Source organism: Camelus bactrianus, chromosome 18 (genome assembly GCF_048773025.1).
Source record: "Camelus bactrianus isolate YW-2024 breed Bactrian camel chromosome 18, ASM4877302v1, whole genome shotgun sequence".
In the NCBI taxonomy this organism is placed as follows: Eukaryota; Metazoa; Chordata; class Mammalia; order Artiodactyla; family Camelidae; genus Camelus; species Camelus bactrianus.
Window position 1 is genome coordinate 17640454 of NC_133556.1, and position 13625 is coordinate 17654078.

At 46.0% G+C, this 13625-nt stretch overlaps 1 protein-coding gene across 2 annotated transcripts in view; it reads right to left on the reverse strand.

Moving 5' to 3' along the window:
• The window catches only part of PRKCB (protein kinase C beta), a 297660-nt gene that overhangs the window by 25907 nt on the left and 258128 nt on the right, over positions 1-13625 (reverse strand). For both annotated transcript variants that reach the window (XM_074346195.1, XM_074346196.1), the window contains exons 12-15: positions 13229-13291; positions 8167-8305; positions 4423-4503; positions 4044-4151 (exon numbers count right to left, since the gene is read on the reverse strand). In XM_074346195.1, the coding sequence (XP_074202296.1) occupies positions 4044-4151; positions 4423-4503; positions 8167-8305; positions 13229-13291 (391 nt within the window). The remainder of the gene's footprint in view (positions 1-4043; positions 4152-4422; positions 4504-8166; positions 8306-13228; positions 13292-13625) is intronic.

Genomic DNA, 13625 nt, shown 5'->3' on the forward strand with positions numbered 1-13625 from the left:
GACCCAAGTTTCAAGTAATTACTTCCCGAAAGCTCATTAAATAGTCAAAACCTAGCTCAGCTCATTTCTCTTGTACCACATATTACACTAAACTCCACTGAGGTTTTTTTGGTGTCCCATTTAAATTACTTAATTATCAAAACCCTCCATCTTCGAGTCTCTGAGCCAATGCTAAATAACAAGATGCTCCAAGATGAAGCCAGACCAGCTTCCTCTTGTAAATGAATCCAAAGCAGCAAGAAAATATCTCTGATCTCAAGACTGCGGCAAATGCACGGAGAGTAAAGACGGGTGAGTTGATGATTAATTTTAAAAAAAAGGTCAGCAAGAGGCCACCAAAAGAGGAAACAAAAGGATGGGAACATGTAAGACCAAGAAACATCCCAGAGTTAACTCGACCCCAAGAAGCCCACGACGGCAGAATCCTCACATTTCTGCCCAGGGCTTGAGGATTACAGGGGGGAAGAGATGAATCCAGCAACTCACACCTACTCTGTTGGACACTCAGCTCAGCCTGATTCCTGCTACAGATAATCTGTCATCAGAAACTGCCCTCCTACACATGCACCCTAGCACATACTTCCCATGCACACTTTATCTTCCCGGGGAAAAATAATCAGGCACTTATGTTCTAAGCTCCTTCTTTACTGATACGCCTGCTCTGATTCTCAGTTCTCCCTGGGTTGCCCTGTTTTATTTTTCCCATTTGAATGACAAAGAAACTGACACTCAGAAGGTTAAGCAACCAGCAAGGACTCACGGAGGTAGTTAAGTGGCAGAGCTGGGATTAGATCTCCCCTCTGCTGAACTCCGAAACTTGGGCTTTTAAGAGAAATAGAAAAGCTCTTTGCATGTGGTCCCCAGGGATATTTGGGGGACTGGCTTGGTCAGGAAAAGCTGATGGAGGGCCAGGAAACTGGGCCAAGCCTTGACCTTTGTGTGGGGTTAGGATGGGAGGGAACAAAGGGCTATGAGGCCCTGGTAGCGTTACCGGCAATGACGCTGACAATGGCTTCTGCGTCCTGAGCACTTCCTACGTGCCCAGACTCCGTGCCAAAGGCTCCCCGGCCATTTCCTATTCCTCTTTCATCTTCACAGCCAACACTCGGAGGCCTCAGAAACTCTTATCCTCATTTTCCAGATAAAGAAGCTGGGTCCAGAGAAGTTGTCCTCCACCCAAGATCACACAGCTGAGTAGCAGAGCCAGGCTTTGAACGGATCAGCCTGACCCAGAGTCCTACAGCTCCGTCTTACACAGTTTCTCCTTGTTTTCACCCTAACGGGTGGCCAATTTGGGCGTCTGTCTGCTTTAAGTTTGTTCTAAGTGGGAGTAGCAATTTGCGCTAAGTTACACTAATTTTTTTTTAATGGTGGAAAATAGCATCTTTAATGGAATGGATAATATAGGACATTTTTGATCGGAATGGGACTGTTTAAAAAAAAAAAAATCCTAGCTCACTTTCCGCATAAGCAGGAGGATGCTGACCGAAGAAAAGCCACCACAGAAACCCCCAGCACTAATGCGAGGCTCTGCCTGGCTCCTGCGCGCTGGGCTCCTGTGCCTGAAGCCATGCAGACAGCTGGATTTAATCACTGTTCCGATCTCTGAGTGCCTCCCACACGCGCCCCCCTGGGGCCCACAGTTCAGGAGGAAGCATTTGGCTGTTCACTTGAGCATCACCCCTTCGCTGGAGCATCAACCTTGAAGCTAAAAACCACACAGGCCCCAGCCGGCTCAATTCAGAAAGGTCCCTAAACCCAACACGAAGAAAGTCACCCTCGTTAATCCTGAAGGTTATGGGTCCGAAATTAATAGAAATCTGCTCTACCAGGGAAACTGCTAATTGGAGCTGAAGCTGAATGCAGCTGACCTGGAAAACCCTCTCCTCCATGACCCACTTAGAACCCCAGCTGTCTAGGCAGGCAGAGCTGTGAAGGGGAGGGTCTTGAGCATGTATTGAGCACCTACTATGCGCCAACACCACGCAAGGAGCCTTCTCTTCTGTTACCCCATTGAACGCTCTACAAAACTCTGTTCAATGAGGACTATTATTCCATTTTTATAGATAAAAAGAAGCCTGGAGATGCAAGTAACTTGCTCAAGGCCATGCACCTAAGAAGAAGAAGGTTGAAATTGCAAATGATATGGATCTCCAAAATCCCCCACTTAAAAAATTCCCCATCTCAGGGGATGCAGGCTTAAATACCAAGAGGAGGCTAGCCTGTAACATAGTGGTGCCAGCATTACTAACAGTAGTAGTAATAACTCAAGGGTTTTGGAGCAGAGCACCAGGCTCTGTTCTAAGTGATATCCTTGTATTAGCTTATCTAAGCATCAGAGAACCCTATATGCAGTCCTCCACGTGTGCCCCCCCACCCCCAGTCTGCAGATGAGGGTGAACAACTTCCCGGTCACCAGAGGGCTAATAATGCCAAGATTTGAACACAGATGGGGATTTTTGCAAACTGGTGACCCGGGCTTCCAATCTAGCTGACTGATGCTTTGCAGGAAGGACAGACCAGCATGGTGAGATCAGATTTTTCAAGAGAAACTGGAAAGCTGAATGTTTATGGGAAATCCCTTGATGCTTAAATGTTGGCAATTCTTACCCACACTAAAAGCTCAGTGTATGACCTCTCTCTCCCTCCACCCCCATGTAATGTCTACAGGGGTTTTCTCTGGCCTTGTTCGATGTCTTCTTTTCTCCCCAAGAGCCTTGCTTAAGGTCCTAACGAACCTCTGGGTCTCCACACTGTTTCTTTTTCCCTCTCTCTGCCCCTTACCCTCAAAAAATATTTTCAACCAATACATCTCAAGATGTTAGGAACTGAGATGAATTTCCCCATGTTTTCCCCAGGGATATTTGCATCCTAACCTATGCAGCTAAAAAACACGAAGCTTAGGTGATTCACTGAGTGTGGGAATTTAGGTGGCGTGACAAGGCACTTCCAGACTGAGAGGTTGGCCCAGCTGTTATAAACCGCCTGAGTTTTCAGCTCTCCTTCACCCAGGCCAGCTCACACGGCATCTGATGGGTCAGGGAGGGCAGGGCTGGGTTGGGCAACGGGAAATCTGCCAAAACCCCAAGGATCTAGGACTGGCAGCCTTGGTTCATTCAGACACACATGCTCTGACCTTGAGAATGCACCTGCACCACTGACTGGTGGGAGAGAAAACTTTATAAAAGGAGCATTCCTGGGCCATGCTCGCTGGTGGTGGGGGTCTCACAGCATGGCTCTCACAAGTGACCACATTTGGATAATATATTTAAAGATAGTGGTTATCAAGTCACATGGGACTTTTTCACAACAAAGATACCCAGACTTAATCTCTCGGGTGAGGCTGAGGTGTGTGCCCTCTGAAAAAGCCCTAAGGGCACCAAAGAGGAGGACCACTGATCTCCAGGGACTCCCCAGGTCACTGTGACACATCCTCACCTAACATAAGATGCACAACAATTGATCCTCACCCAAAAACATGTGTCCTGCTTCCTGCACAGGTGCAATTTGCATGTCTTGCAATGTACAAATGTGCAAGCTTTTCAGCCATTTTGCAGGGAGGATGGGGGTTTGGGAATCCCTTAAACTCAATACTGCTTGATATTTTCTTAGAACAAAAGTTACACGCTCTTAGTATTAACTAAATACACAAGTCCCAGCACAGGGTGAGGCTCACAGATTCGAGCCACAGACCTCCAGTGTTCCTTTCCACGGGTTCCAGCTCTTTGGCAACGTCTCTGTGCTGCCTACCTCATTCATTCCATAAGCATTCCCCTGTGCTGGCCTCGAGCCTGGAGCCCAGCCAAAGTAAGATGCTGCTGCAGGCAGGCCTCTGCGGTGCTTCTGTGCAAATTGGAAAAAAAGCTCTCTTTCCTCTGGGAGGTAACAGGTCTGTACCAGGCTCGCGGGCTGGCAAGTGGGGTGAGGGTTGGAGTTCAGGTTCTGTCACCCCAGCCTCCCTGAGTGAAGCATCCTTGTGCAGTGCCCAACCTGCACTCCTGTATGTGGTGATACTGGCTGCAAGCTTTATGGGACTGACTCACCCCTTTGCAGATGGCCACAGCTTCCTTGGACATGGACTTTGGATAAGCCACATTGTGTTCCATGATGGACTGGAAGAGTTCATCCTCATCCTCCCCTTCAAAGGGTGCCTGTGGGACAGAAGACAGGGTGGGAGAGGAAGGATCCCTGCCCCCAACCTCCCCCAAATGCCCCGAAGCTATGTGCCCCACTCCCTGGGATCCACAGTGAGGCCACACTCAGGGCTTCCAGGGACAAGATGAGGAAAATGATCAGCAGACTAGGGTAACCCCTAGGTCATGGAAGTCACGGAGGTTCAGACGGATCAGCTTTCTCCTAAAGAAACCATGAGGATGGGGTGGAGGGGGGCTTTCCTTTACAGATCACTTAAAATTCAATTACCTGCCCAGCTAACATTTCATACAGCAGGACTCCAAATGCCCACCAATCCACGGACTTCCCATAGGGCTGATAAGCAATTATCTGGAAAACAGAAGGCATCCGTTAGGGAGACCTGCAGGTTCCTGCAGCGGCTGGAGACTGAACACGCTTCTTTTACAGTAAGAGCAGAGCATCGCTGGGGGCAGGGGGAAGGGCGGCGGGGGGTCGGGGGGCAGGGGATTTCTTCCTTTGCCTGTTGCCTGTCTATTGTGAAAGATTAAATTGGCTGTCACAGTTCCAGATGTGGGTTGCTGTCTAAAAGAGCGAATGGGGAGCCCAGTGTCCACCTAAGACAGGTTTCTTTACTTTAGGACAATGGATCCTTTGTAGAGATACCTGCAGGCGGAGGGGAAGCATCTGTGGATGTCACATTGCCTTTTCAGAGCAATTAGCACTGTTTGTTATTTTTAATTTTAAGACAGTGAGTGTCGCATTTGAAAGAAGAAAAACCATCTTTGTTTCTCATTACAAAAGTAGCAACATTTACACAACAATGTGAATATACTTAACACAACTGAACTGTATGCTTAGAAATGGCTAAGATGGTAATGTGGTTTTTTTGGCCACAATTAAAAATTTTTAAGTTAAAAAGGGTAATACCACTTTTTACTGTTTTACTATTCACTAAAAAATATAGAGAAGCTGGGAGAATGCAATTAAAACCACCCATAATCCTTTATCAAGAGAAAAATTATGATTGATATTTGGTCTATTTCCTTCTAGATTCTTTTCCATTAATATATATGAAACTGTGCACATATGTGTTTTACATAAATACTTTAATACATCGAATTTTTTTTAACATGTGGAACTTTAATAAAGTATTTTATTCATTTAAAATTTCCAGGCTGATACTGGTACCTCAACACGATCAGCTTTTACCTCCAAGGCATAACTGTACATTGGATGGATATACCAAAACCTATCTCATCAGTTCCCAACTGATCAGATTTCTTCTTTTAATTAATTAATTTATTTTTATTTAAAAAAAATTTTTAATTGCAGTATAGTCAGTTACAATGTGTCAACTTCTGGTGCACAGCATAACGCCCCAGTCGTGCATATATATACATATATGCATCTTCATATTCTTTTTCATTAAAGGCTATTACAAGATATTGAACATAGGTCCCTGTGCTTTACATGATTAGGTTTCTTCTGATGCTCCAATATATCTATTCTTGTAATTAGATACCTGGACGTTTGTTCGATTTTTTGTTCCTTAAGGAAAATTCCGAGAAGTAGAATTGGTGAATCAAACAGTGTATTATAGTTTTAAGGGTTTTGATACTTCTTACCAAATTGCCAGAGCGTGGCAGAGTCTAGACAGCTGAATGACCATCCATCAGGTTGGACGGGTGAGAACTAACTGTACCAAAGGGACTAAAAGGTGGTAAGGCAAAGGTTAAGTGCTGAGGACTGGGTGTCAGACAGTCCAGACTTGGAATGCTGACTGCTCCTCCCCAGTGTGTGACCTTGAGGGAAGTCATTTAACTTCTCTAAGTCTCAGTTTCCTCACCCTACAAAACGGAGTTTATAATAATAACCATGTCACAGGATCTTGTATCCATGTCACATACATGCCTCTCACATATCGTATCCTCAGAAAAATGTCAGCCATTACCAGGAAGTTCTCTAACTGAGTGATGGCTTGCTTCACTCAGCAAATGTGTCTGGGCAAGCCTGGCTATGAAGTAACTCTCCGTTCATCCAGCCCTGTCTCCCACCTCCCACCTTGGCTCCCATCCTGAAATCAGAAAAGCCCCTCTGAAAACTGGCTGCAAGAGACGGAGGGAAAGCTTTCTGGGAGGACACTCATGGAGGGTGTTTTCACACTTTTAAAGTACTTCGTGCCTTATTCGACCCTCATGACAACCTAACAAGTTAATCCTTTTACAAAGGGAACCAGAGCCTGGGAGGTGAAAGGAGTTGCCAGGGGACATAGAATTAGTTAACGGCAAAGCAGGGGGATAACCTGACCTGCAGTTTACTCCTCCCATCAGCGGGCTGTGGGCTGTGGGTGCAACTCCCCCAGTTACACAACTTCTGAAAACCCCAGATGTGGGGGTCCACCCTGCAGAGGCTCTGATTCCATTGATCTAGGGTGACGCCTGGGCACCCCCATTTGAAAAGCCCCCCCCCCCCCAGGTGACTGTAAAGGATGTGAACCAGAGATTACTGAACTCAGGGCAGATCAAAAAATTGTGTCTGAGGTCCTAGCTAATTAACAAAATGATAATGAACCAGTGCGGGCCACGTAGGGAAAACGCCACTGGGCCCTAATAAAGGATTACTTGTTTAACGGATTACTTGTCAATTCCTCAAGTAAAACACAAATACATTTACCTTGTGAAAAAGGTAAATAGGATTGAGCTTAAATTTCCCTTTACGATGGCCTCATCCTCAGAGGTCACCAGTGTTGCAAAAGCAGTCTGTCATCTTCAGATTTTCTACGCTTTTGCGTGTATGTCTACCTACTCATAAGAAACATATAGCAGTGTTCTGCATATTGTTTTTATTTTTTGTAAACTGTATCATACTGTATTTATCATTCTGTACCTTGACTTTTTTTCTCTCAACAATGTCTCATAGATCTCTCCATATCTGCATAGATATCTAACTCGCTTTTTGAAATGATGCCTTGCAGCATTCACACTATGGATCACTCAGTCCACTCAGTCCATCCCTTGACGGGCAGACACTGTTCAAGTTAGCATATACAGGTGTGTTCTGATCTTTGCAAGGTCTGCATAGTATTTCTTAACATGAAACGTAGTGTATTTTAGCCAGCCGTTCCTTTATTGATAGTCACTGAGGCTGTCTTTTATTTTTCATGATTAAAAAAAGTGCAGCGATGAAGAAAGGACTTTGATCATATGTCTTTGCTTGTGTATGTGTAGCAAAGTAGGTTCCTAGAAGAACAGCTTTGGTAACAGAGTCTGCGGGTTTTAAATGTAGCGCCAAATTAGTTAGTGACGTGGGGCCTCCCTTTACCACTGTTACATATCAAGTTAAGAAAAGAAGACTTCTAGAAGGTCCATTTCTAAGACTCTATGCTAAGCTCTCTGTTCCTTTCCATAAAAATCCAGTAACAGATTGCAGAACGCCACCTTCCTGAGCACCGATTCATAGCAGAAGGAAGGCTATCATCTGGTACAAATTTTGGTACCATGACATATTGGGGAAATCCATTCTGCAACTGACCGCTTCCTTTGGGAAGGGAGGGGGAGGCACTAAAATAAATCTTTCCACTTTATATCTTAATCATCGGAAGAAAAACTCTTGAGTCTTTTAGGATTCAGCACAACTATTGCATACCTACACAGATCTTGTGTCATATGCTGGTCTGGGGAACCTCTCTCTTTCTCTCTCTCCTCTCAACAAACATTTCAGTGTCATAATTAGGAGGTATCATATGGCCACACATTTACTGATGTGTGGTGGATGGTTCTTTTGAGTCTTATTTAAATTTTCTCCCAAACCTTGATGTATTTTGGGCCTGAGCTTCTGGATGTGTTCTAAGCTAATTTGCATGTGTGATCTCAGAGGAATGATTTAGAGTATAGGAGAAGGACCAGCCTGAGGTTTGCTTCTCAGGTACCCCTCCCTGGACCTTTCCCGGCTCTGACACAGCCACCGAGGGCCCAGGGGAGACGTCAGGACATCAACACAACATGGACACGCCTTCGGGTCGGGGCAGCCCACCTCGGGGGCGATGTAGTCTGGAGTGCCGCAGAAGGTCTTGGTCGTCACCCCGTCCCAGATGTTCTCCTTACACATGCCGAAGTCAGCGATCTTGATGTGTCCCTCGGAGTCCAGCATCACGTTGTCAAGTTTCAGGTCACTGCAGCGGCAGAAGGATTTACGCGTTTCATTAAGCGCTATTTATTTCAAGTCAACCGGCAGCCACTCGTTATGTGCAAAACACTGTACCAGGAGTTTTGGGGGCACAGAAGTGAGTACAGTCCAGACCTTGCCTTCCAGTAGGTTGCAGTCTGGCAGGACATGCAAGGGTCCACAAGTTTCTGTGCTTTTTTTTTTTTTTTCCTACAGGGCCAACTGTGCCAAGTGTCTCAGGAGGACACAGTGGGACAGCAGCTCTGAGAAGAGATACCCACAGACAGCTAAATAAAGGGCAGAGCACCCTGTATCCAGGAGGATCTCCAGAGTTGACTTTGGCACTTCAGGACCCCTGACATTTCACAGGAAGATCTTTTTTTACACAAAATTATTATTTTGAAGAACACGGAGGAAAAAACTGATTGAGAGCATCTTACCCAACACCCAGTGCTCCAAGCTCTCCTAAGTCAGTTCCTACAACATGACCCATGAATTTCCCCTGATTCTTTCAATCAAAAAATATTTGTTGTGTGCCTACTATGGGACAGGCGCTATGCTTAGAGCGAGGTTTATACTATGAGCAAGATAGACAAGCATCTGGCTCCCGTTCAGATTAAATTCTAGTAGACGGAAAAAGACAATTAACAAGGATTCAAATCTAGAAGCATGTTATTATAGCTTCTGATGGGTGGGACGAAGAAAATAAAAAGAATGATGAGACAGTCACTGGGGGAGGTTACTATAAAGAGTGTCAGGCAGGTGTCACCTCCACGGAGTGATGTCCTAAACGACACGTACTACACTCCCATTCTTTAATTTCATCTGTGTTGATGAGGAGAGCTTGATGTTTTGGGGGAACCCCTGCACATTCCCAGCATACTGGATGACTCCAATATCATCACACTCGCCTCCTTCCTAAACACTGACTCCAATGTTATCACTTGGTGTTTCAGCATCAGTGAGTAGGCACGATCTATGGGCCAGACCTCCTCAGTCCCATTAGAAGTCCAGCTTCCTCAGAGGTAAGGGAGTCTACTGTTCAATTCAGATCTCCCCCTTAAATCATCTCCACCGGGTGATGGACGTCTGTGGTTTCTGCCTATTCCAGAATCAAGAGCATCCTAATATTCCTTTGAAAAACCACCTTCCCCGATCTTCAAGCCTTATAAGGTTGGGGGTGCTGATTCGAACTCCTGGTTCCAGGAGTGATCACATGGGCCGGTCCTGGCCAGTGGAAATATCCCATCCTGCTGGTCACAGTGATTGGTTCAGGAACGGCCACATGACCCAAGATGAGCTAATTGAAGCCACTGAACATCAGCATCAGACCTGGCATTTTCATTGGTACCATCAGGAAAGAGAGGAGCTCTTTTTACATTGGGACTGCTCAAGTGTTAGAAAGTAAGTCTGGAAGTGCCGGGGTCAGCAGATGGAGAGAAGAAAGCTAGAGGGGGAGATAATAAAGTAAATGCTCATAACATCATTTGAGCCCCTGGATACATCCAGGTCTGAGGCCTGCCTCCTGGACTTCTCTGTTATGCCAGCCAGAAAATGCCTCTTTTAACGTGAATTAGTTTGAACTGAGTTGCCGTCATCATTTTCAACTAAAAGAATACAACCTGAAAATATATCCTGGCATCTCCTATCTGTGTCTCTGAGGTCGCTAGCATCCTACTGTTTACCAACATTGCAGGATCTCTGGTGCTGTCCGTGGTGCTACCCACAGCCAGCCTCCATGCTTATCTATAAGCCACAGTGGTCTCTGAAGGCCAGCTTGGAACTTAGAAAAACTGGACTTTGCAGCAACTTGCTTCACCTAAACATAACAGACCTATGTGTGATTTGATGAATGGAGACCCATGACATTCCCCTCAGCTTGACCACATGTCCTGAAATAGGCAGCCAGGGTAACCACAGCAGTAATGACATCTTCATCCATTATAGAAAAGGAGCTTCAGGTGCTAAGAGCCACCAGGTCACGGGACTGGAGGACGCCCCAATCATATTCACTGTCACAGAACAGTGTTTTCATAGTCCACTCCATTATTTTGTTGGACGTAATAAATCCTCTTTTCTGCTTCAAAAGGGGGCCTGGGCAGATGTTTTCACGTCCACAGCTCCATCAAGGGCAAAATCAACACACAATCCAGAGATGGCGAACTACAAGTCAGACACTAAGCTGGGAAGGATCTTTTGTCCTCCACCCAACCCAGCATCTCCAGCCATGGTCCTCAGAGAAGGCAAGTCTAACATGGTTCCTCCTCTTCTTGACTTAAGAACTGTCCAAATAACTAGAGATCTAAATGAAGGAGGGAGAGGGCATTTATCACATTTAAAAAGACTTTACCACCATGAAGGCAATCTCTATGAAATTATAAACCATACATCTTCTGTCATGTACATTTTTGTTTACAGTTTTCATTTGATTATCAATTGCAAATACCGTCTCAACCAAAGTTCCTGACTGTGAGCAACAAAAACCCATTCTGACTATTCCAACCGAAAAGGGAATTCATTAAAGGGAATTGGGGAGCTCATGGAATTTCCAAAAAGGCTGGAGAACCAGATTTGGGGGCTACAGAGCCAGGAATAATGCCTAACTGCAACTCAGAGATGCCCCAGCAAAGATGCCACGGACGTCACTACTGGGCACAGACTCTGTCCCTTGTTACATGAAACCCTAATGCAGGGCTCTGGATGTTGCTCCTAAGAACCATGTCCCCTCACGCCTCTGGAAAGTAGATATCGCTGATGACTAGGGCCCCTCTAGAAGCTACAGTCTCTGCTTTCTGGGTCACTAACTTCTGATTCAAGGTCTTCGGTGAGTGCGACGAGCATCAGAGCCTGAGTTGTGCGTCTGCTCTTCCTCCGGGGAGGCTGTGAATGTATCTGGCGTGTTTAATCTTTTAGGAAGATGTGCACTCTGTTCCTACACACAGATGAAAGGGGCTCAGATGCTGAGTAGCTTAAAAGAGAGAAAAACATCCTCCTAAAAATATAAATAATGGAGGAAGAAAGGGAGAGTATGTAGTTAGGATAAAAAGCTTTGCCTTTAGACATGATCTTAGTACCTAGAATGCTAATTTTTGGATTTTACGACCTGGACCAATGGCTCCCAGATCCCAATCCAGGTACCTGCTCGACTGGAAACCCTGCCTCAAATCCCAACCCTGCTGGCAAGAACTCTAATCATTTCCTCTCCTGGGTCCTCCCCTGTGACTGGATTTTCTTCCAATAAACTTGCAGTCCCCTGTTTCACCTTCTCAGCAATGCCTGCGTGCCTGATTCTGTTCTGGTGGAGGCCATCCTGTATAGGAATTAGGTCCTAATGTGAGCAGAGAAGGTGCAAACCATGTACAGTGAACAATGACCCGTGATCCCTGGTTCTTCAGTGAAGCACCAGCTGAAGTCACTGGCTTGAGTCTAGGGGTCATGTCATACGGAAGACGTGTACCTTTCAACACCAGAATTACATTCAGGTCCATCCTCAGGTTCACTGAGGGCGAGCATGGGCAGAATGACCACACTACTCGCCGTTTAAATTCTTCTTCTTCTTCTCTCTGTTTCTGTTTCTTCACCGAGATCACCGTTGTGCCAGGTAAAAGCCACCTCTCTCCCTGACCTTCATTCCTCCATTATGAAAAGCACACAGGGAGAGTGGGGACTCAATTGCCACTTCAAAGAGTGAAAAAAAAGCCGCAGGATTCTGCAGGCTGCTGGCAAGGCCCCCATCTCCATCCCTCCATCCCACCAGCGCCCACAGCCTCACTTCCACTTTCTGCCTGAGATCACCAGGGATAATCTCTTTACTCCTTTCAGTCCCATATCCTTCAGTTGCTTTAAGAAGACCAGGGCTCTGAGGGTCTTTGCTAATCCATCAGACCCCAATCTTATGCTCTCTACAGAATGACAGGCAACCCACCACCACTCACACCCTTCAATTTGACTCTCCTCATAGTCCTCCTCATCGCTCCCCAGACGATACTGTTATGATTTACAGCTCTGTCTCTCACCACTAGGATATGAGTTCTACAAAGGCAGCATTTTGTCTGTTTCCTTCTTGCTGTGTCCCCATCACCTGGACTGGAGCCCAGCACGTGCTAAGCTTTTGCTAAGTGTTTGTCAAATGAATGAATGAAATGGACTTTCATGGCTTTGAGGACCTGTTCAATAGGCCCTCGCCCATGCCAGGTGCCCTTTGGAAGCCCCCTGCCCCAGTCCAGCCCCTCTGGCCTAACAAGCCAGCCCAAGCCTGCTCTGTAGTGCCATCTGCATCCATGTGGTGTGAGGAGAATCGCACACCCGGGACTCACTGACAAATAGCAGCCTCAGGCTCAAGAGTCTGCCTTGCATGAGATAGCAAATGGGATGACTCATCCGGCTATGATCGTACACTTGCTCCTCCAAAAACGGGCAAATGCCAAGTCCTGAACTTAATCCTGTCTTTCAGGGCAAGCTACTCAGAGATCCATTTCTCGACTGTAGTTACATAGCAAAAAAAAAAAAATAAAGAAAGAAAGAAAAAAAGAGAAAGAGAAAGAAATTTGTTTCATAATTTGATCCAGCACATTCTGCCAGCCAAGATTCTTTGCTTGCTCCCCAGATGTGGGGTCTACCGGCCAGAAGTGTTGGGTCCCCAGGGGCGAGCCTCCTCCTTTTAGAACAAAACGGTCTCGCGTTTGAGGCTCTCCGAACCATCACTGGAGGAAGAGTCCACATCAAGATCTTCTTCTATCGTCAATACAGAGCTGCCCAAACTTTGCCAGGGCAGTGGGCGATGCTGCCTGGCAGAACACATGCCCAAGTTAGTACTGGAGGATTCCTCCCCCACCATGGATTCTAATTTTAAAAGCAGTTAAAGAAAGAGGCAGGGAAGGGAGGAGCTGAGGGAGCGGAGGAGATGGGAAGTACAGCAGGGCTCACTTACCGGTAAATGATGCCCTTGCTCTGTAAGAAGAACAGACCGATGGCAATTTCCGCAGCGTAAAATCTGAAATTAAAAAAAAAAAAAAAGCAATGGAGAAATTCAAGGACACCATATGCTTTACAACTCTCAGAATTCAATACAATATTGAACTGGGTGTAGGGCATTAATGTCCCACCATGGATGGTCAGCCACACATCTCATAAAAGGAAGCAGGAGAGTTTGGGTGGATGAACAGAGTTTAGAGAGCTGTGAGGCTGCTTTAAGGACAAAATGGGGGTGGGCAAACACTGCTTGGTGGGGTGGACACCATGGGATATGATGGGCTGGCTGGAGAATGATCGTTTCAGACTATAGCAAGTTAAAATATCTTAACAATAATAGCTCGCTAACATCTGTT